The sequence below is a fragment of the Haliotis rufescens genome, unplaced genomic scaffold, assembly GCF_023055435.1.
Source record: "Haliotis rufescens isolate VD_foot unplaced genomic scaffold, xgHalRufe1.0.p SCAF_74, whole genome shotgun sequence".
NCBI lineage: Eukaryota > Metazoa > Mollusca > Gastropoda > Lepetellida > Haliotidae > Haliotis > Haliotis rufescens.
In genome coordinates, this window is record NW_025964366.1 from 499,077 (window position 1) to 523,935 (window position 24,859).

At 41.7% G+C, this 24,859-nt stretch overlaps 1 protein-coding gene across 2 annotated transcripts in view; it reads left to right on the forward strand.

Moving 5' to 3' along the window:
- LOC124152442 (poly [ADP-ribose] polymerase tankyrase-like) overlaps positions 1-21,651 on the forward strand; it is a 60,630-nt gene extending 38,979 nt beyond the window's left edge. For both annotated transcript variants that reach the window (XM_048388600.1, XM_048388601.1), the window contains 18 exons: positions 984-1,142; positions 2,038-2,158; positions 3,665-3,758; positions 4,304-4,568; positions 5,985-6,423; positions 7,532-7,788; positions 9,542-9,714; positions 10,715-10,820; positions 11,512-11,681; positions 12,835-12,973; positions 13,729-13,850; positions 15,321-15,402; positions 16,176-16,353; positions 16,858-16,965; positions 17,465-17,658; positions 18,388-18,480; positions 19,494-19,623; positions 20,209-21,651. In XM_048388600.1, coding sequence (XP_048244557.1) covers positions 984-1,142; positions 2,038-2,158; positions 3,665-3,758; positions 4,304-4,568; positions 5,985-6,423; positions 7,532-7,788; positions 9,542-9,714; positions 10,715-10,820; positions 11,512-11,681; positions 12,835-12,973; positions 13,729-13,850; positions 15,321-15,402; positions 16,176-16,353; positions 16,858-16,965; positions 17,465-17,658; positions 18,388-18,480; positions 19,494-19,623; positions 20,209-20,339 — 2,961 coding nt within the window. In that variant the 3' untranslated portion in view covers positions 20,340-21,651. The remainder of the gene's footprint in view (positions 1-983; positions 1,143-2,037; positions 2,159-3,664; positions 3,759-4,303; positions 4,569-5,984; positions 6,424-7,531; positions 7,789-9,541; positions 9,715-10,714; positions 10,821-11,511; positions 11,682-12,834; positions 12,974-13,728; positions 13,851-15,320; positions 15,403-16,175; positions 16,354-16,857; positions 16,966-17,464; positions 17,659-18,387; positions 18,481-19,493; positions 19,624-20,208) is intronic.
- Positions 21,652-24,859: the final 3,208 nt, after the last annotated feature.

Below are 24,859 nucleotides of genomic sequence, written 5' to 3' on the forward strand. Positions count from 1 at the left end.
GATGTACAGTGTAGGGGTGTCTTCTAAAGATGTGGTGTGCCATACTTGAGTCATGAAACCACATGTTTCAATACAGATTTTTGCTCCATTTTTGTGAAATATTTCATACAAAATAATAGATAGTTTGATGCTATGATCAATATGGATACTTCATGTCTATGAGGCTAAAAAAGTAAAAGTCTTGGTTCTCAGGCACCACCGACATCATCATAAAGCTTGGCATATGTTTCGGTTTTATTTCCACTTTAAAAAAAAAATATATGAAAGGTACTAATACTTGAAAACAGTGCGATCCAATATAGCAAACAGTTACTTCCCTTTACATCCGCAATGCTTTACTGCGCATCTCATGTTATGGTCATGGCAGCAATAGTAGCAATACTTGTTTATGTAGGGAGGCCCCTTTCCAAGGTTGATGGTACCCAACTGTTTATCTGATTACATACTAGTTTGAACAAGCCAAAAACAAACCTTGCCCGCACTATATTTTCAAAATCATTTCTTGAGAATCAATTCTTGTATTTTTATAAGCCTTATACTAAATAATAGATAGTTTGATGCTATAATCAATATGGATACTTCATGTCTGTAAGAGTTGAAAGGAAGCGACAAAAACACATGCTTCCTTAATTGACTGTTCCTGTATTTATTTCCATCAGTATATGTCCAGATGAGTACCAATTTGATTGCGACCCGTGAAGATCCGGGGTAGAATAGGTCTTCAGCAACCCATGCTTGCCATAAAAGGGGAATTTGCTGGTTGTAAGAGGCGACTAAAGGGATCGGGTGGTCAGGCTTGCTGACATCCCAATTGCGTGGATCGATGCTAATGTTGTCGATCACTGGATTGTCTGGTCCATACTCGATTACTTACAGACCGCCATCAAATAGCTGGAATATTGCTGTGTGCAGCGTTAAACAACAAACAAACAAAATGTAATTGCACCAGTTGTTAATTTGCTGTAATACACGATGCTTGACAGGCTGCCTTCACTGAGGCTAAGTACAATGTGGCACTACGGCTGATAAAGCGGATCCCGGAGCCAAGTCGACTTCAGGCAATCAATGAAGAAGGCAGGAATTTGTTCCACATGCTCATCTTGAAGACGAAAGGGTCGTCCAATCTGGATGCACAGCTCAAGGTGAGTGCTGTTGCTCTGTTATTCACCAGTGCTTGAAGATGGGTTGATGATGGTTCCATGACGCAGGTTACTGAGTGATGTCCCTTTAGATGCCTGGATTGTTTAAGAGTATAACATAAGATGCTGCTGATTTGTCTCCCACACATCCTCATCTGCTCTCTCCCTCCCTTCCCTGCCCGGTACCTCTCCTCACCCTCACCCATAAATCCCTGCCCTCCTAAACCGCTAAACTTCCTCAACCACTAAACATCTGCATGACCCCTCATCCCCTTCTCACTGACTAGACTTTGTTCAACAGTGATTTTAGATTTTTGACTGAAGGTTGGAGTACATAGAAGCAGAAATGAAGTAGAAAGATGGTACTTGTTGTTACCCCCCTCTCTCCACACACACACACAGTCTTCAGCAACACATGCTTACCAATTGCTTATCGTAATATGCAACTAACAGGAGATCTGGTTGTCAAGCTGACGGACTTGGATGATGCATGTCTTCATATCCCAATTCAGTGGATTGTCTGGTCCAGGCTCGATTATTTTCAGACAGCCATCATATAGCTGTAAAAGTGCTGAGTGAGGCGTTAAACAACAAACAAACAAACAAAACTTAGATATGTTCTTTAGCGGAAGTATTCTGTACAAACATGTAAAATGAATATAGAAACGAGCTTAATGAACAACATGATCCATAAAAAACAAGATGCTGTCAGGCTGAATGAAAAAGGAGACTAACTAGATGAGGGCTGCTCATTATCCAGCTCATGCTGAGATGACTATCACTGGATATGAAGATGGATCAGAAGTGTCCTGGCTGGTACACTTTAGTTCCGAGGGGCAACAAATTACACTGTAGATTTTGCTTTTCGTGTGTGACGGTGTATTTGTATACAAACCAGGTAGCGAAGATGTTGCGTGACAAAGGCGTGCCCGTGGGGCTGCGAGACAAACATGGCTGTACTCCTCTTCAGTACGCAGCCATTCATCACTTGCCAGTACAGATGGGACAGTTTTTGATTGGTAAGTTAGCACCATGTATTTAAGCCTTCACAGTACAGCCAAGGGGATTAATCAGGCCTCAAAGTTGCGACTGAAACGGTAGCCAATGCGACCTAAATTTCAATTTGTCTACTGTCTAAAATTCAGAGGTAGCCAAATGACTACCTAGAAAAATATTTTGTGGCGACTAAATTCTATTGCTACACATCTGTAGACACAAAAATAAATAACAGCTGATATTGGAAAACACGTCTGCTAATAAATGTACTTGCAAATATTTCCTTCTAAAGTCGACAATGAACTGAAATACCGTATTTTCTTGAGTATAGTGCGCACCCATGTATAATGCGCACCCCCCTCTAGCGGGTTCAATATTTTGGAAAAAAAGAAATTTGAATATGCGCAGAAAATTTTTACACAGTACCCTTTCAGCGAAGTCCGGCAGACGAACGGGTGCTGAGAAACTTCGTCAGTACAAATTCGAAATTTGAGATAAAAAATCACCAGACATGTTTATTTACCGTTTAAATAGTATTTATTGTTCTGCTAGGCATTGTTTTATATTTAGGGATTAAGATTACCTTGTGTATTTTCTCGTAAACTAAGCTGGAAACAGCAATCAGCTGTACACACGTTTTCTTGGAATCGACCGGTGATTCGGTCAAGACAAACCCAATGATATAACTTTATAAGATTTTTAATGCAAGGATCGGCAACAATTGTATCTGAAACTATTTTATTTATCAGGAATAATATATTCCATTTTTTTCTTAATTATATGCAACCTTTACTAAACATATTTAAAATAATAATAACCCTAAGCGAAGCAGCTGATCGCTATTCCCGGGTATTATTTTTTACATGGAACCAGTCTGACCAGTCACCGTCAAGGCTCACGCGCACGTGATCACGTGATCGCGAGAATTTTATGTTGACATAGAATCATCAAACAAAAACAAATATGACTTTTAACGAGTCAAAGTATGTCATTTATGATATATGTATCCATTCTCTGTCAACTAAAGTTTGTTTCAAGGCGTCAATAGCGGTATTCTGACCGTGGTTGCTGTTAATAACGGTGAGTTGTGCGATCTTCCGATCGCTTCACACACGATTTCGCCGAAATTAATAAAAACAATATCATAAGGAATTTTGAATAAAATCAATGAATTAAGTTACAAACATAAGTCCAGATATACAAAGAACACTTTTTTATAGCCAGACAGTGTAATTACATAATTATTTTGCGTACTTCAGTATGGATTTGTTGACATGGTATTCCCGGTGTTTCGTGCTCACGGTAATGTCTTTCCATGGGGGAAAAAAACATCCAAACTCATAATTCGTGTATAATGCGCACCCCCTTCTACACAGCTGTGTTTTTTCGAAAAAAAGTGCGCACTATACTCAAGAAAATACGGTACATCAAAATTAATGTAATTATTGTGAAATTAGTGTAAAACCATGTTCATTCACACTGTTTTTTGAAACCTTGTGGTTTATGAATACCTGTGTCTGTTTGTGTAGATAATGACCCTGCCCTGGATGTGAAGAACAAGGATGAGTTTGGCAGAGATGTGATGTCAGCCTACATGTGGAACATCTGTGATGTCAACACAAAGTGAGTCTTCCTCTTCCGACTTCAGAAAGAACCACTGTCAACGAGATAGCATTTCCTTCATTTGACGCTGGGAAGTTTTACATCCTGTGCTTATAGAATGGGGGAACCCTGGGGCTATTCCAGGTTAGAATAGGCCCTCAGCAACATACGCTGGCCATGAGAGGACACTCAGTAGATCAGGTGGTCAAGCTTGCCACTCGGTTAATAGCATATCATCATACTCTGACAGCATTGGTTTTTGCTCATGATATCAATCACTTGAATGTCTGGTGTAAGGGGGGCGGTCGGGTAGCCTAGTGGTTAAAGCGTTCACCCGTATGCCGAAGACCCAGGTTCGAATCCCGACATGGGTACAATGTGTGAAGCCCATTTCTCCCGCCGTGATATTGCTGGAATATTGATCAAAGCGGTGTAAAACCATACTTACTCTGGTGTCAGGTATGGGCTTTTTTTCTACATTTACAGTGCATATAGAACTGGAATAATGTTGAAAGCCCAGCCCAATTCACTCCCTTTCATTACTTGATGTTCTTTCGTCTGTTCAGGTGGTTGAAGATGCTGGTGGATAAGGGTGCATCATTTGATGTGCGGTTTGACTGCCCGCTGCCCGACTCCCTCCTGCTGGGGTCCTGTTTGTCCAACCGATATCCGGACTACTTTACAGACAAGGGGGATCTGCTGGTGTCGCCCCTAATCCTGGCGATACATTACTTCAAGTTTGGCTTGGTCAGCTTCATGCTCAACAATGGTGCATCACCCAACTTTGACGACAGCACCAGGCGCACACCCCTCATGCATGCTGCACGACAAGTAAGTCCTGTGAAACATTCAGCTGTGGCGATCCTTGTGAGAATACAATCCCCAGCACATATGCTGCTTGTAGGAGCAGTGTTCTAAACAAACGGCTGCCTAAAGGCCTGTGGCAGGTAGATCTTGTGTCTGGCCCGTAGTTTAAATTTGCATGGGTCCTTTTGGCCTGCAATAAAAATAAGTGTTGATTTATTTGTCACAATAAGCTACAGTTTTTTAGCTGAGTTTATTTAGGGCCTGCAGCTTCTAAAGCCAGGGGTCCTGACGGCAGCCTTGCAATGTATTTTAGTTCCAACACTGTGCAGGGGGTGACTGAAAAAATCATTTGGTGATTTTGTGACATACAGTGATGGCATCGATGGTTGCTATTCAATGAAATAGTAATGACTGCAGTTTGGCAACAAACGATAAAATAGACAACTGAACTAAGCTAAGTTAACTTATTATCTGTCCTGGTAGTTCCTTCTTAAATTTGATGTCTTTGCATACTTTTATAAATGCAGTGTCTGAACGTTATGGATAATAAGCCTTTTAAATGATTCATAAAAATATGATTTGTGAAACAGAAGGGTTTGATATTGTTTGAAAGAATCTTTTAATTTCTGTGTAAAATCTGCCCTACCTGTGTGTCAGATATTTTATTGTGGCAAGCAGCAAAATTAAGAAGCATCTTATTGGGGCATTTTGTTGGTGAACCATGAGAGAAAAAGGTTCTATTCATCATCACTCTTGACGATATGGCTTATATATTGCCGATGTGACTATAAACCATAACTCACTGACTCATCACTCTTTGGCAAAATGTGGGATGGTCTCAGTGCGTGTGTACAGCCTGTTTGTGTTTGGTTTGAGGGTATGGTGGCCTAATCATCTTAGGCACCACAATTTGCTGCGATCATGGGTTCGAATACCGGATTCACCCTCATTATGTTTCTGGGTTTGTCATCACCATACCAATGCTGGGGTGTCTCAAAGGGCTAACTATTTATGATCTAAAACACTTAGGGATTTTCCTCCCATATTAAGATGACGTGTGATATAACCGAAATACTGTTCAAGGTGAGGTTAAACCAAGCTCTCTCACTCATTGTGAGAGGATCATGATTGGCCTGATTCAGATTCAATTTTTTACGGACCACAGGATAAGAATAACTATTTACTGTCTTTGCCTCCTTGATGGAGAAATAAAGTAAAGTGTCACACAATAGCATGTACTGACAAACACTGTTGTGTCGAACTTATGGTTGTCTCGAAGTAAAGCTTGATCCCTGCATATTCCTTCTTTATTCATCATTTTCGGTTGTCAGCTTGCATAAACAGTGTTTGAGTGTAGTATATATTCTAGAATGAGGAGTAGTGGAGGTTTTCTGTTTGCAAATTACACAATATGGATCCATTCTTCACTTCTTTTTTCAGAACGATGGTGCGATCGTAAAGTTGTTAATGAACTTTTCCTACGACCCCAAGGCTCAGCCAGTAGCAGATAGTTTCAACATAGAGCCCTCATTGTTTAGGAGTGCATCTCGGACTGTGTTCATGTTACGACCAGATGGTTCCATGTCATTGACACCTGAAGTTGTCGGACAGTTGGGCAACGGAAGTGAGAGTAAGAGCCAGGGTGGTAGTGAGTGTGGCAGTTCTGTGAAACAGATGGACTTGGATGATAAAGAAATAGAAGCTGAAGAAGATGAAGAGCCAGAGGATATTTTTGATGAAGAAGAAGAAGTGGCAGAGGACAGTGACCATGATACTGATGTTGTGGAGGAGGAAGACGAAGAGGAAGCTCCTGCCAAGATTTCAGTCCTCAGCAAGCAGCTGTCACTGAGGAAGCAAGGAAGTAGTCTGGCCAGAAAAGGTAATTTGAATTTTGAAGGGTTTGAAATTAAATCCGCATGTACAAGACAAGTACTTTTCAGGAAGTACTTCTGACATTTTCTAGTTGAGACCACTTTTACATTTAGATAGATTGCAGCGCTGCAGCAGATATTTGGGTGGGGGCTTGTGAAAATAAGAATGAATTTCTCCGCCTTTTCGGAGGTAGTGAATGACAGTGTTTTCTTTAGCAGTACTGACAGTACTTGATTATAGTTATAATATAAGTAATAAGTGACATTAATGTTTGACGTCTGATTTGGATTCAGAATAGGTCCTCCATTCTTGTGAGTTTATTGGTATCTTGAGCCACTGTTGTCATCAGCCTTTGGCATGTTTGTTCAAGGCTCAATTTCAGCAAGTCTCCTAATGGGTAGAAAATGTACCCCATAATGTGAAACAAGACAGATGAAGAATTTACCCTTGCGTAACTTATCACCTATATTCCTGATCTAGGTCGGGGGCACAGGTGGCCCATTCGTCTAAGGTGCCGCGGTTCGCTGTGCAGAATAGTATTATCACTTTAGGCTTTCCTTCCACATTAAGCTGACACGCCGTGATATAACTTGAATACTGTCAAAAGTGGCGTTAAGCCCAACTCACTCAAACACTCACTCACTCACCTGATCTAGGTCTGATCACACTTAGCCAACCACTGACAGGTAGACTCCTCAGGTAGCTGAGAATGCAATTGGCAATACGCATTGATCTGTCAGGGGGAATCATGTTCAATTATACGCTCTGGTTGAAGTCTTGTGGATAAGGCATGGACGCTTGCCGTAAAAGGCGGCTATGCTTGTCGTAAGGGGAAGTAATGAGATCGGGTGGTCAGGCTCTCTGACTTGGTTGTTACATGTCATCATATCCCAATTGCGTGGATCGATGCTCATGATGTCAATCACTGGATTGTCAGGTCCAGACTCAATTATTTACAGACCGCCATCATATAGCTGGAATATTGCTGAGTGCGGCGGTAAACAACAAACAAACAAACAAAAAGCATAAGCCATGGGCTATCATGATTTGTTGTTGTTGTCATAATTATTATCATCATTATTGATTGCTGATGTGTGCATGTGTTGGTGCTGCAGTTAAGATGGTGGAGAAGACGAGCAGTGTAGATCTGGACGCTACGGACAACCAGGGCTGGACTGTCATACACCACCTCGTGTCCCCACTAGAACTCGGCACATTCGATCAAGTTGAACTATTGTGTACTCTAGCTCACACTGGAGCCTTACTTGATAAGAAGGATAATGCAGGGTTGACTCCCCTTCATTATGCACTGATTCGAGGAGCACCAAATATTGCAGCACAGTTGCAGAAGTTGTTAAAATCAGAAAAGGAGGTAAGATCATTACATTGCTGTTGAGCTTGGTCTCTCTAGTCCCGGGAGTCCCGGGAGTCCCGGTAATTAAGTTTTGGGGATCAAGGCTGGTGACATGATACACGATTCATGATTTCCAAGGATGCCATATCATTGCACATACTCAAAAGCCTGAAACACATTATGAATAATGAATTTAATGTTATATTGAAGAAACCACTGACCCCCTGTACATGGAAGTGTATTTTTTCCAATATTGAAATGTGAGTATGTAACATTCACTCTACGATTGTTATGAAGTGATGCTTCAAACAACATCAGTTTATTAATATAATGGGAAATGTAAATTACTTGCACACATTCTCAATTTGTATGCATCAAGGATGCAATATAGCCATAGTGATGTCATTCTGTCATGGACTGGACCTGTGAAGATCGGGGGTAGAATAGGTCTTCAAAAACCCATGCTTGCTGTAAAAGGCGACTATGCTTGTCGTAAGAGGCGACTAACGGGATCGGGTGGTCAGGCTCGCTGACTTGGTTGATGCATGTCATCGATCCCAACTGTGTGGATCGATGCTCATGATATTAATCACTGGATTGTCAGGTCCAGACTCGATTATTTACAGACCACCGTCATATAGCTGGAATATTGCAGCGTAAAACAACAAACCAACCAACCAACTGTCATGGACAGTGTGGCTTAGAGATGGCTCTTGAAAACATGGCGAAAAATTCTTCTATGATGTGAACATGTCGCCTTTGTGAAAGTAAACTGAGAAATGTGCCAGAAATACATAAACTTTACAGGAGCAAGAACGGCTTCAGTATCGCTGTAAAGAGTAACTACACTGTACACAGGGAAGTCATGATGTCAATACTGCCAAAATGCTCTTCTCCAGTTTCTTTCAGTATGTGGGGGTGGTCGGGTAGCCTAGTGGTTAAAGCGTTCGCTCGTCACGCCAAAGACCCGGGTTTGATTCCCGACATGGGTACAATGTGTGAAGCCCATTTCTGGTGTCCCCAGCCGTGATATTGCTGGAATATTGCTAAAAGCGTCGTAAAACCACACTCACTCACTTTCAGTATGTGAAATATTTTAGTCACCAAGCTAATTTATGCAATAAATACAGGTCGCTAAATGGTAAGTTAGGTCGCTACTTGGAGGGCTGATACCAGTATGTGGTTGAGAACCAAGGTCATAAAAATATTTGCATTTGTAATAGGATCTCACAGTGGAGAATTTTTTTTATAAGAATGAGGGCATAGCTTATTCGGATCATTTATATGTTTGCTATTTAACTTATTTATGAGTGATGTTCTTATTTTGTCTTGAATGCTTGTACTTATAACCAAAGGTTTTGTAACAGTATGAAATATAGCATTATCCTACCAAATAAGGCTAAAAAATTAAAGCTAAAAACAATATTAGTCTTAGTCTTAAAAAAGAAAGAAAAAGAAATCCTTATAGTATTACTTAAAAACAGTTCGATCCAATATAGCACTCAGTTACTTCCCTTTACATGCACACTGCTTTACTGCACATCTTCTGTTGTGGTCATGGTGGCAATAGGAGTTTGAATTCTTTTTTATGTAGGGAAGCCCTTTCCCCGGTTGATGGTACACAGCTGTTTATTTTGTTACATTTTAGATTGAACAAGCCCCCCCCCCCCCCCCCCCGCCAAAAAAAAACACACCGCCCACCCGCTTTATATTTTCAAAAGTCATTGCCTGAGCTTAAATAGTATTATTAAATGAATATATTTTTTCATAGGAAAAGGCTACATTTACATCATTTGAAGTCAGTGATGGAATCCTCAGTGATGGGGCCAAAGTTGACTTCCAAGCTGATTACGCGAAGGTCATGGACAAACTTACAGCTGAAGCCATGGATGAAGATGACTTGCGGACCCCTGTTGACAGCCATTGTCTTAATAGGGATACCAGGTTAGTGTCTTAAGTATTCATTTAGGAGAGGACCCGTGTAGATGCAGGGTAGAATAGGTCTTCAGGAACCCATGCTTGTCCTAAGAGGCGACTAACGGGATCGGGTGGTCAGGCTCGTGGACTTGGTTGATGCAATTCTGGATTGTCTGGTCCAGATTCGATTATTTACAGACCGCCATCATATAGCTGGAATATTGCTGAGTGCCACGTTAAACAACAAAGAAACAAACATATCATAGCAATTGTGTATCATGCTACCCTATAAGCATGGATATTTGTTTACCACTTCATCATGTCTTCATTCTGCCTATCTGCGTCAGCGGTGATGGTTTAACATCCAGGCCTGTCAGGGGCGGTCGGGTAGCCTAGTGGTTAAAGCGTTAGTTCGTCACACCGAAGACCCGGGTTCGATTCCCGACATGGGCACAATGTGTGAAGCCCAATTCTGGTGTCCCCCGCCGAGATAATGCTGGAATATTGCTAAATCGGCGTAAAACCATACTCACTCACTCACCAGGCCTGTCAACTATAGAACCTTGCTCTAGTACTCTGTTCCAGTATGTTTGATAAGTCTATAGTACCCAAGACTTAGCATACCTACTGATGACTGTGGGATATAGCTTGAATATCAATTTAAGTAACAGAAAAAGGGTTAAGCCTTTGATGTAGTTAATCATTTCATGTTGTCGACATGTCTCTCAGCAACCCATGCTTGCAAGAGGCAACTAATGGGATGGGTGGTCAGACTCGCTGACTGTTGATCAATGTCATCAACTCCCAATTGCATAGATCAATGCTTGTGATGTCAATCAGGCCAAACCCTCCCCTAATTCTCTCAGTAGATGATGCTTGTGATGTTAATCACTGGATTGTTGGTCCAGACTCGATTATTTACAGACAACTGTCATAGCAGGAATATTGCTGAGTGCAGCGGTAGACAACAAACAAACAAACAAACATCGTATTGTTGAGATTTCCAGTGAGGTTTTTCTTGTTCCAGCGAGGTGGCTGAGGACACCAAGCAACACATTCCATACGATGTCTTGTTGTCAAAGGTGGATGTGTCCTACGGTTCTTACGGCATGTACAACTTCTACAAGATGCAGGTGAGATGACAGACACTGTTCTGGTAGACTTGAAGCATGATCAAATGATGCCAACCATTACAATGTTAGTGCACTGATCACGTGAAGCATTCTTCAGGGAGCGAATTGCATGTACACCTCGGCATACCAAAAGAAAAGAAAAAAATGGTATTTCTTATCTTGTCTGATGCCGGCATTAAGAGGTTGAAACAAGGACTGGTCAACTAAGAGTCACTATGGTTTGAGTGGGTATCCATGTGGCATGGTATCTCAGTGGGCTAGTACTATAAAATTGGTGCATGTCCAGACGGGCACTTGCAGCTACACACACAATAAGTGAATGCATGTCGCTTTATAAAGGTTATTCCCTGTTTCACCTCACCTACCACACACCACACCACACCACACCACACCACACCACACCACACCACATACCACCACCACACCACACCACACCACACCACACCACACCACACCACACCACACCACACCACATACCACCACCACACCGCACCGCACCGCACCACACACCACCACACACCACACACCACCACACACCACCACCACACACCACACCACTTAAAACAACATGCACTCCCACTTGAAGTGACTTGCCGAGTTGACCATTGATTGGTCTGATCATATCCTTCACTGAAAGCTTTGCAGGTCCCCACGATATGGCTGTAATATCCTAACCACGTTCATGTTTCAGTTGGTCTACCAGAAAGGAAAGGATATTTATATGTTATTCACAAGATGGGGCCGTATCGGAGACGAAGGACAGTTTCAGCACACACCCTTCAGGAAGAAAGAAGATGGAGTGAAGGAGTTCTGTAAAATTTTCCGCTCCAAAACTGGCAATGACTGGAATAATGTCAAAACGTAGGTTATATTTTGAGCCAAGTTTTCTTTTATGCTTTGCTGTTTCAGCAGTTCGATATTCTTACAAAGTGTATAGTATGAATCTGTATTATCGTGGGCTCCATATTATCGCGGTATCAGTAAATCTTGTAATCCACACCCCCTGTCGACGGTTTACTTATGCAAATTTAAGCAAAATATTTCATCACTTGATTGAATAAAGGACTCGTTGCGGTATGTCATGGCTACTCGTAAGTGTACACATTAACATTTTTCTAGTTTCTGGAATGTGTTCGAAGGGGAATTACCCCTACCTCCATTCGAAATTGATTAGAAAAGAACCCATTTGTTTAGACGAAGTCCCTTGACCTAATCTAGGTCGTATGCATACTGATTATGCATTATGCATAATCCCAAACAGGAAGTGATGTAAACCACATAATCTACCCATATCACACCACAAAATAGCCATACTGCAATAATATAGAGTTGCCTGTCCTTGAATGATTTAAGTCTATCCAAACTTCAGTTCATGGTGAATTGTAACAAAAGCATACTAATTGGAAGTCCAGAAGGAAGAAAGTGGAGGGAGAGAATGTAGAGATCAATGTTCCCTAAATATACAGCTAAAGAAAAGTTAAGGATCACCTGCTTCTTTCATGTTACTTTAGTTACTCTGTCATGCCAGGACATACAGATTATCTATGGCAGAATTTAATGGTCCTTCCTTTTTTCGAGTAGTATCTTCCTGGGATAAAAGACCCGTGAAGATCCAGGGTAGAATAGGTCTTCAGCAACACATGCTTGCCGTAAAAGGCGACTATGCTTGTCGTAAAAGGCGACTAACGAGATCGGGTGGTCAGGCTCGCTGACTTGGATGATGCATGTCATCGTATCCCAATTGCGAGGATCAATGCTCATAACGTCAATCACTGGATTGTCTGGTCCGGACTCGATTATTTACAGACCGCCATCATATAGCTGGAATATTGCTGAGTGCGGCGTTAAACAGCAAACCAACAAATCCTGTGATGAAAACAGAAAGCCATTCTCCTTGTGTTAGATTTTTCACTTTTGTATACTGTGATAGAGTGAAATTGTGATATTTTGTGTCGTAAACTTGTTTCACTGTATCTGATCTGTTCAATAACAAAGACTTCCTCTTTGTGTCCAGCTATGTAAACCATCCGAAGAAGTACCGCCTTGTGCCAAGAGAGCAGAAGTATACCAAAGTCAAGTCGGTCGACTTTTCATTGAATTCTGAAATTCCCTCCAAACTTCCCCTGCCCATCCAAGACCTGATCAAAGAGATGGTAAGACACATGTAGTTGCTGTATCTTGTGGGGGGACATTTTGTGGTCAGTTAGGTCCAAGTTGTCGCAGCTTAAATCTGAGGCGGCGACAATTTGATCACTTGACCAGCATGAGTGAAATAGGTGAGGCTCTTATTAATTTGAGACCAGCTTGATATGGTGGTCTGGCTGGAATATTGCTGACAACAACCCAACTGTAATGATGCATGTTCTTAAATCATGACAACATTTTATCCTGCATAGTAGGATATGACATGACATCACTTTAATACCTAATTGACCACTTACAATAAGGAATTGTTTGACCAGAGCGCTGGCAAAGAGTATTTAGGTAAACTACAAAACGATCAAGTCATGCATTACTGAAATTGACTGACGCGCTATCTTTATATCTAAATATACAAGTCAGAAGGAATGCGTGAATAGCCAAAAAGAAATGCGAATAATTGTGACCTGTCGTGTATTCATGGAGTTCTAGATAATTTTTGTCATAAAACCATATATCACATGACAAACCACGGACCTGGGTCCTACTCAGTACCCACCTGGCCCAAGTTACACGTCCCAGCCCTAATTGTAGTCAATACTTTATTGCTTCTATTTCATTGAGTAATATAATTATCAAGCCTTAAAGTTGGTTTAATACAATCACAATACTTTTGCAAAAGAGTGGAGTACTATTTCAGTACAATTATAATAATGGAAATAGCCCCAAAAGTCATTCCTATTATTCAGCATATTTGATTTTGCTTCAGAGCAACCAGACCATGTTGCAAAGATCTGTGTCGAAGGCTGGGGTGGATACAGAGTATATGCCCTTCGGCCGCATCCAGAGGGAGGCCCTTCTCGAGGCCAGATCCATCCTGACTGAGTTGAGGTGAGTCACCAAGTAGCGGACATACAAACTCCTGTTCTCCAACTTCTAAGTAAGTATAAGAACTTGTGTTTGGTGATGGAAGGTCTTCAGGAAGGGTTGTCAGTACCGTACCCGTGGTCATGGTTTGACCAAAGTGATCAGTGTCTACCTTCCTCTTTTCAGTTTTTTTCTGACATATTAAGCTGACACGCTATGATATTATGGAAAAACTGTTAAACCTAGATTAGTCACTAAGATTTGAATAAGAAAGTTGATGAGGTGAGGTGAGTGGCTGCTTGTACTAGTCCGGACTGATGCCGATTTATAGTGCTAGCACACCGAGATGCCATGCTGCAGTTTAACATGAATACCCCACTCAGACATAGTATACTGACTCCGAGCTGACCAGTCCTTGTTTTAGCCCCTTAATGCCGAGCACCAGACAGGGTAACTCTACCATTAGACCACAGAGGCAGTAATGAGGGTAAAATGTTTATCCATCGTAAAACACATCATTAATTGGTACTAGATTGAGAGGGACAATTTCACCTTTTATGTATCAATTGGTTGCTAGAATGAATGTTCTTTTTTCACTTGTATGTGTAGTAGGTGAACGTATGGAGTTGTGTCTAAGTTCACCTTCAAACCTACCCCAGTGGGGATCACAGGGCAGAATCAAGTCCCCAGTAGCCTGTGCATGTTGTACAAGGCGCCTAAATGCCCCCTGTGCAGATGTCAGGATAGCTTGGAGACGTATAGTGGTAGAACGCCTGCCCGTAGAACGGTAACGGAAGGTCAGGGGTTCGATTCCTGGCCACGGCATACCGAAAGACGTTAAAAGATGGTAGTTGTTGTTACCCTGCCTGGTGATCGGCATTAAGGTGCTTAAACAGACTGCTTGGCCCGGAGTCAGTACACTGTGCCTGAGTGGGGTATTCATGTTAAATATGAAGCATGGTGTCTCGGTGGGCTAGCACTATTAAATTGTCATTAGTCTGGACTAGTACAAGAAGCCATGCACGCGCGCGCGCGCGCGCGCACGCACGCACGCACGCACGCACGCACGCACGCACGCACGCACGCACGCACGCACGCACGCACGCACGCACGCACGCACGCACGCACGCACGCACGCACGCACGCACGCACGCACGCACGCACGCACGCACGCACGCACGCACGCACGCACGCACGCACGCACGCACGCACGCACGCACGCACGCACGCACACACACACACACACACACACGGATCAGGTTCTCAAGCTTGCTGACTTGGTTGATGCATCTCATCGTATCGATGCATATGATATCAATCACGGGACTGTCGGGTTCAGACAAATTGCTGGAATATAGCAAAGTGAGGCATTAAACAACAAACTAAACAAATCATACTATCAATCACTGGTTTCTTGGTCCAGACCTGGCGTTAAACAGCAAACAAATCCTACCTGATACTTCAATAACTATTTCAACTGACTTGTTGTTGCAGTGAGTTGATACAGACGATAGAGAAGCAGAGGAGGAATACAGCGACCAACGACATGGCTGCCTTTCAGGACAACTGTGACAAGGTGAGGGACTTCATCCAAGCTGCATGAATATGGAGAAATATGTTGCATGGTGAAACAGAAACTATACGAATGATCTTTTTGCCTGACCTTTTTGCCTGACGTCAGGACCAGACGTAGTTTCTGTTGTTGTAGTTATATTTGTGTAGCAGCTCCTGGCAGGATGCCAGGTTAGAATATGTCCCCTGAAACCTATTTCGCATGTTCCCAAGGCAAGGGATTTAACTGCCTAGGAAAGTCCAGTTTCCACCCTTGCTGAACTAGGCTAGAATTTCTGGGCTTGATACGAAGTGCCTCAAAAGGCTATTCTAAGTTCTGTCCCTTCTTATCCCTCCTGTTGACTATTCAGTTTCAATCTCTAATGTCACTTGCATTTGATTCAAACAAACTGCAGCGATCTATATTATGATAAAACGGGTATTACTTTGCTAAGTCCATCAAATCACGTGAGCACCTTGATTAAAAAGATGAAAAGATTTGGAAAAGATCTGTTGACGCCGAGTTTGCGGTACACATGTTTTGCAAGTCCTGCAATAGATCAAAATCTGCACGGCACTTTACGAAGTGTAGGTTGGTTTCATTACACGATTTTGATTGGACTATGTATTGACTTATTAGTACCTGTCTCTCATTGGCACAGCTGCTCTGATTGTCAGCCTGCGCTTGTCAGGATCCATGCACGGTGTGTATGGCCTACCTATCAAGGTTAACATGCTGTGATGAAAGAGAAAACTGTTCACAACAGTGTCTAACTCAACTTACTCCCTTTCTTACAGATAGCATCTTTGACAAACGACTACTACAATCTTGTCCCATCTCCAGGGTTTGAGTATGAGGCCATCAAACCAATTAATAAGAAGAAAAGGTTGAAGGTGTGTCTTCGTTTCCTCTCGGACATGTTGGACATTGAAATCGCCAGCAGGATTGTTCTTGGATCTCAACAACATTTGAAGGGTAAGGGCTCTTGTTACAGACTATAAAATCTACTACACCTGTTGTTTCAGGGCAGAGATGTCCCATGTACTCCATGTCCGGGGGGTTTATGGATATTATATAGACTTCAGTTTAGACATGAGGGCCGGTCGGGTAGCCTAGTGGTTAAAGCGTTCGCTCGTCACGCCGAAGACCCGGGTTCGATTCCCGACATGGGTACAATGTGTGAAGCCCATTTCTGGTGTCCCCCGCCGTGATATTGCTGGAATATTGCTAAAAGCGGCGTAAAACCATACTCTCTCTCTCACTCAGTTTAGACATGTGGACTACTCAAAAGAAGTTAAAGAACACCTGATTGTTTTCAAATGACTATGTCGTTAATAAGTTAAAGAAGCCCATGTTTTCCAAGTGACTGTAGTTAATCTGTCATAACATGACAGAGTAACTATATAGTCGTATGAAACAGTTGGGTGTATGTGTGTTTGATGATAGTTGTACTTGAACCCTGAAAACTTTCTTCTGCAGATATGAATCCACTGGACTACATCTACCGTTCTGTGGGATGCCAGATAGAACCATTGTCTCCTGATAGTCTTGAGTCACAGTACATCCTCACATACGTCAACGCATCACGTAAGTAGTCTCTGTAATCTTCACGTAATCTTAAAATGATGAGTCAGTATATTGTGTCAGAGTGGGGTATTCATATTAAACTTTGGCATGATATCTCAGTGGGCTAGCACTATAAAATAGGCATTCGTCCAGACTAGTTCAAGCAGCCACGCACACACTTGCATGCACGTCGCTATATAAGTGCAATAATCTTGGACGCAAGGTTAAACCCCATTTCTCCTCACCTCACCATCTAAGCAATTGGTATATGTTGACATGCATCAAGTAAGTCAACTAGTTTGACCCACCGATCCCCTTAGTAACCTATTACGACAAACATAGTCTTCTTAAACTGCAAGCATGGGTTGCTGAAGACCTATTCTAACTCGAATCTTCACGTGTCCCCTCATATTAGCAGTCACTCAACATCCTCACGTACCCGAATATACATTTGCCCATTTTTATACACTTTGATTGCCTCCTAGATGATGATGATGATGATGTAACTTGTGTCTTTCAGATCAAAGCAGTAAGGTACACAGTATCTACAAATTGTCTCGGCCGGGCGAGGAGGAACAGCTCCGTGCCCTCAACATGAGCAACCACAGCCTTCTGTGGCACGGCAGCAGCATGAGCAACTTCATCAGCATCCTCAACAGGGGTCTACTTATAGCCCCGCCCGAGGCCCCTCACACAGGGCATCTGTTCGGAGAGGTGAGAAACGCTCTCAATAGCTTGGAGCTTTCTTTGCTAAAAGGGGACAGCAGTGTAGCCTTGTCCTTAAAGCATTCACTCATCACACCTATGGCCCGAGTTCGATTCCCCACATGGGTACAATGTGTGAGACCCATTTCTGGTGTCCTTTGCCGTGATGTTGCTGGAATATTACTAAAAGCGGCGTAAAACCATACTCGCTCACTCCTTTGCTCAAAAGCGCATATAACCATGTGATGAATATCCCTGAGGTGTTCAATGATATAATAACTGAACCTTATGTTGGAGTATTGTGTTGACTGTGGCAGCTTCACCTGTTTATCATCCCCCACCCAACAAAGTTGGCGGGGGATATAGAATCTGTCACGTTTCGTTTCCGGAGCATAACTCAGAAACTGTTCAATATTTTTTCATGAAACTTTGCAGGTCTGTCAAGTACATGCTGAACTGGTGCCTTTTGCTATTTAGAAATGTTAGAAATTTTTATTTTTTACGTTTCCATGGCAACAAGATGGACTTAGGTTCCAAACACTTATTTTTTTTACAATTTCCAGGACAAGTTCCACCTCGGTTTAAAAAGGTTAGGGTTTGTTTAGATTTAATTATGTCATAAATTCTGCAACAGGGGCGGGGGATATAGCCACATTAGTGGCAAACGCTTGTGTTGGAGTTGAATAGGACATCTGTTGGCTTAGAGGTTTTGTCTTCATTTTATACTTCGATTTTCAGGGAATTTATTTTGCTGATGCATTTGCCAAGAGTCACGGCTACAGCTACAATTACAACCCTGAATCAGATGTCAATCTGATGCTGCTTTGTCAGGTGAGACTTTTGCATCTTTCTAGTAGGGGGTACATCTCTGCATTAAGATCTGAGAGAACGTCCCTAGAAGGTCGCATTAGGGGATTTTCTAATCAGCCAATCAGTGTTGAGGCATCTAAATTCTTGGTACGAGTGAGCGAATTCTGACAAGCGTATCTGACTTCTGTATCTTTTAACGTATATGAAGGAAATCTGAAAGGGTAATACAATGCTTCACTGTTATATTGTTATGGATGTTTTGTACATCCTGCTATTTGTATTAGCATCATGGACCCGGGTTAGAATAGATCTTCAGCAACCCATGCTGGTTGTAAGAGGCAACTAAACTTGTCGTAAGAGGCAACTAAGCTTGTCGTAAGAGGCGACTAACAGGATCAGGTGGTCAGGCTCGCTGACTTGGTTGATACATGTCATCATATCCCAATTGTATGGATTGGTGCTCATGATATCAATCACTGGATTGTCTGGTCCAGACTCGATTATTTACAGATCGCTGTCATGAAGCTGGAATATTGCTGAGTGCAGCATTAAACAACAAACAAACATTAGCGCCATGGCATCTACACAAAAATTTACTGTGAAGGGTATATTTGTGTTTTGTGTCGGTTTTCTATGACAGACATTGAAATTTCCTGAATTTGTGGTAAGGAAATGAAGCTGTGATCTAACTGACTTAAGAACCCACACATCTTTCTTTCATTGGGTGGTCTAAGTTTGCTAAGGATTCACCTTATGTGGATCTTGACGCAGACAGATGTGGTATCTGAGTAAAAGATCTGATTAAGGAGATTGGTAATTCACGAATATGAAGCAGTAAGGTGTTTACTGTTGCTGACCAGCCTTGTGTCGTTAATGCTTCATTGGCTTACCATTAATACTTCATTGGCTTACCATTAATGCTTCATTGACTTATCGTTAATGCTTCATTGAATGCTTCATTGACTTATCGTTAATGCTTCATTGACTTATCGTTAATGCCTCATTGACTAACCGTTAATGGTTTTTCTCTTTAGGTTGCCCTTGGCACGTCGAAGGTGGATGTAGATCAAGATGATGATGATCATCTTGACACAGCTGTCAACTCCATCAAGATTCGTGGTCAGCGAGAACCTGCACCAGATTATGACGTTGCCATGCCTTTTGGTATGTAGACTGAAATGCTGTCATACAAGGCGTTATATATATCTTTGAAAGAGATTAACCTTATGCAAAATGTTTCATTCTACAAATTAAAAATAGCACAAAAATATAAATTTTATGCTGTTGGACACTAGAAAGTAGTGATTGACATCATGAGCATCACTGTACGCAATTGGGATACGATGACATGCATGAACTAAGTCAGCAAGTCTGTCCACCCAATACCGTAAGTCGTCGCCTCTTACGACAAACGTGGGTGCGAAGAGCCAATTGTGGGCCAGAATAGGGCCCCAGCAACCCATGATTGTCTTAAGAGAGCTAGAATGAGGATTGCTGCTCATGGTATCAACCACTGGTTTTCCTGGTTGAGCTTCTGTTATTTACAGACCACCTTCCGAAGTCTGGAAAATTAGTACAGCTTAATACAACATTCCCTTATTCACAGAACTAAGAAATCTTTCATGTTTCGTTTAAGTACACAAAATCTCGACGTTTGAATCTGACCACAAAGTGAAGATTGTATTGCCACGTTTGGTATTGATTGTAACCTGTAGCATGCCCATTCTAATTGAATGTTCTTCTCCACAGGTACCAACATGCCCTTGGGCAGAGCCACCAATGTGGAGTCTGAGCCTCGACCGTATATGCCATACAATGAATACATCGTCCATGACGCATCCCAGGTCTGTCTGCGTTATATGATCATGTTCAGCAACTGAAATGGACGTCCTTAAGTCATAACATCCTCCTTGTGTGGACGTAATGGCAGCATTACTTCATCCTCATCATCGCAACATCGCCGACCACATGACGCTGTTGATAGAGGCTTTACTCATCTTCCCTGCATCCACCAATATTCACTGTGCTGGTTGCACACTAAATGACGTATCAGCGGATTTCATCTGTGCGGACTCTATTCTCATAGTCCATGATGTTTTTGTGTACATACATTGATTGTCATTACTGCACACAGAACTAGTCGATATCGGAACTAGTTTTCTGAAGACAATATTTGCAAACATCATGCCCATTTGTGTGTTTTTTTTCATGTTAGTCACTGAAGATCCAAGGAAAAATATATGTGTTGAAAACATGTTTCAATCAATTCGTAAAATACTCTCAAAGGAGATACAGATTAATTAAAATCGCCTTAAAAGCTACAACTTATGTCTGTGTTAGAGATGTATTTATCATGAACTCGGAAATGCAGGTAGACTTGTCATAACAGAATGACTTCGTTGGATGTAAAAGTTATATCGTAGATCTTGTTTCGAAGCTCTTAAAAATATTATCTGGAGATTTATCATTTCTTGTGTATGAGAAAAAAAATCCATTCCTGAATGTCTTAAAAAAACTTCAAATGGTCATGTATATTTCCACATGAAACTGTTTGTGTTCAAGCTTTAGTGTAAATGCATCAATATAGTGTATAGTGAAGCAGATATCAAATGTTTCGTCTCACTGTACAATTTGACTCAGTAATAGTGTGTATGTACCATGTTACCCTGTGAATTCGATGTTTTAACTGTCTAGATTTTCACTATATATAATGTACATGTATATTGCATCAGTGTAGTCCTATCTGTATTTTGAATGTCAACCAGGTCAGCATGACCCCGGTGAGATGAGAACCAGTTCACAAGTCGTTTGTAATAATATGAAACTTAATTATGTCAACAGGTGTAATATGTTACGATATCGGATGTTTCCCGTGCTTAAGTCTATACCATGCGCGATTTATGGTGAATAAAGCATTGACTTGGCTGCTTCCCTAAAATAATGTCTCAAAACCATAAGTCAAAGTGAAAGCTTTTTGTTTTGGGGGTTAGTTTGGAATGACATTCCCGGGTAGAGATACTACTAGGTAGACATTCCAAAAGGTTCTTGATGGTTCTCATGATATGCTGTGGGTGAAAATCATGCTGAAAATTACGAATTTAGGAAAACTGAACTTTCTTCTGATGTCAGCTGCTTCAAAATGACGGTTGTTTGAAAAAGGTACATGCAAATGAAATGAGTATTTTTGATTGATATATTTTTATTGTTTTATAATAGAATATAAGTGTCCTACTCGCCGGCCCAGACTAGCTTGCGGAAACTTTGTACATTTGAATTAATTCTGTGTTGAGCTGCTAATGTGACTGCAGCAGTACTGCATGCCTAGGCTTACTGTAGGCTTGTCCTGTGGTGGATGTATATGAATTTGTGCCAGCCTTCCTCTTCTGTTCCTCCACTGTCCTGTTGATTTATTTTGAAGAAATATCAGAGATGAACTACAGTAGTTGGTCTGTATAAGTTTCCCAAACCAACTTTTCCTTTGGGGTCTTTGTTTAAGTAGTGCTGCGTTAGTGATTTTAAGGGTCTGTTTCTAAGATGTTGGTGTATGTGATTGCACACTGTTCTGTTTGTGCTTGTCTGGTACTCATGTCAGTTCATTCTTCATGTTTCACTTGCAGTGAGCATGTCACACATTTTGTTGTCTGTCTTGTGACTGTACGTAAAAGTAGTGGAATTTGTTTTCTGGTCATAAATCAAAATTTCTTAAGGTGCTGTGAGAAAAAAAAAAGTAACGATAAGTTATGATAAATTTACAGAATGACCCTTTGGAGTCTCGCTCCAAACCTCAAGCTGTTCACTTGAGATATGGTCATAGGCAAGTTGCACCAAGATGTGCACAGTGGCAGGTTGTCCCAAGATGTGCACAGTGGCAGGTTGTCCCAAGATGTGCTCAGTGGCAGGTTGTCTAAAGATGAATGTATACAGTGGCAATTTGCCCCAAGATGTGCACAGTGGCAAGATGTACCAAGATGTGTACAGTGGCAGGTTGTCACAAGATGTACACAGTGGCAAGATGTCCCAAGATGCACACAGTGGCAAGATGTCCCAAGATGCACACAGTGGCAAGATGTCCCAAGATGTACACAGTGGCAAGTTGTCCCAAGATGCACACAGTGGCAAGATGTCCCAAGATGCACACAGTGGCAAGTTGTCCCAAGATGTGCACAGTGGCAAGATGTCCCAAGATGTACTCAGTGGCAAGCTGTCCCAAGATGCACACAGTGACGAGATGTCCCAAGATGCACACAGTGGCAAGTTGTCCCCAGATGTGCACAGTGGCAAGATGTCCCAAGATGTACTCAGTGGCAAGTTGTCCCAAGATGTACACAGTGGCAAGTTGTCCCAAGATGTACACAGTGGCAAGTTGTCCCAAGATGTACTCAGTGGCAATTTGTCCCAAGATGCACACAGTGGCAAGTTGTCCCAAGATGTACTCAGTGGCAATTTGTCCCAAGATGTACTCAGTGGCAAGTTGTCCCAAGATGTACTCAGTGGCAATTTGTCCCAAGATGTACTCAGTGGCAAGTTGTCCCAAGATGTACTCAGTGGCAAGTTGTCCCAAGATGCACACAGTGGCAAGATGTCCCAAGATGCACACAGTGGCAAGATGTCCCAAGATGCACACAGTGGCAAGATGTCCCAAGATGTACTCAGTGGCAAGTTGTCCCAAGATGTACTCAGTGGCAAGTTGTCCCAAGATGCACTCAGTGGCAAGATGTCCCAAGATGCACTCAGTGGCAAGTTGTCCCAAGATGTACTCAGTGGCAAGATGTCCCAAGATGCACACAGTGGCAAGATGTCCCAAGATGCACACAGTGGCGAGATGTCCCTAGATGCACACAGTGGCGAGATGTCCCTAGATGCACACAGTGGCGAGTGCTGGCAGTGAGGGTTTGAGTGGAGATGAAAACGATGCCCTGATTTGCATAGACAGTGACATGTAGTGCCAGTATTTCTTTTATTTTTTGTATGTTTTCGAACACAACTTCATGGTGTAACAACTTTTTCTTGGCGTTCTTGAAGTGTTTGAATGATGCTGTGGAGAAGTAGATGAATCACAACACCCGATAATCAAATTATGAAGATGCTAATATGGTCATGTCAAAATTCAAACTACATGGTCTAAAGATGTAAGAACTCCTGCCATTGGTCACATGGCGTCCTTGAAGACGCTCTCGGGGCTGACAGGTGAAAATGGGCACCACTTAACCATCTTGTTTTACCTGCGAGCTCAGTGTAAGACGATGGATACGATTTTCTACACATTGGTACTTGAACAGACTGTTGAGCTGTCTGAACTACTGAGGTTATTTTGTAATACATTGATAAATTTGTCACTTTTAATGATTTAATGATGTATTGCTTATTGGCAAAATCATCAGATCTCCATTTCATATGCAGCTTTGAGCCTGTTAACAGAGTGATCTTAGAGTAGACTTCTAAGATCATTGTGGAATAATGGCCATACTCTTTAAGAGAAGTACCTGTTGAGGACAATGACACTACACCACTTGTGCTGGATGCAAATAGAAATTGTGAATGAATTAAATATGATGGTATGTGTAATTGGTGTTTTTGTTGTTTTGACTGGGGAAAATCGATGATCGGGGCTGTACGTGTTCTGCAAGTGAATGAGTGGTTGAACAGTGAATATTCATGAGAGAAAAAATTTAATCATGGTCGTGATGGTAGTTGGTATATATTCTAAGAAAGTCCACAAATCAAATATTATACGTGTGAACTACTAATCTACATGAATTTGACTTGATATTCTTCTATAGATATGTTGACATTTTATGGATTTCCTCTTTTTAGCAGTACATACTTCCAACATTGCTTAGTATTTCGGTCAGGTAACCCCTATTTTAACTGTTTCCTTTATCGACGTCTAGATGTTAACTGTATTGGTAATGTCATTTTACGAACAACTTTATTGCTGGGAAATTATACATCATTATTGACATATTCCATAGATTATAATGGTTTAAGTCATGGTGTTACAGTTTTTTCTATTGCTATTATTTCTTGTCTTGCAACATGCATATTGTGCTGCATGTACATGAGCTAGCTGTTCCCTCCCCCCTTCTGTACCACCCTCTCGCTCCCCCCTCTCCCCTCATCAGCTGTTTGTTCCTAGTTTCTCAGTAGTAATGTTGCTCACAGATCAGCATCCACTGGGCTAATGTATTCTAGTGGAATAAAAATTTGGAAATAAAAACTTTGTTTGTTCTCTTTTGATTGATTGGAATCTTCATACTGGATTGTGGACACAGCTTGTTACATAGAATCTTACAGCTGCAAAATATTGTCACATGTGCTTACAAATTTAAAAAGCACAAATATACTTCTCAACATTTGTTAAGGCCAGAATAGTCATCTTTAGTCAAAGGTGTGGTCCTTT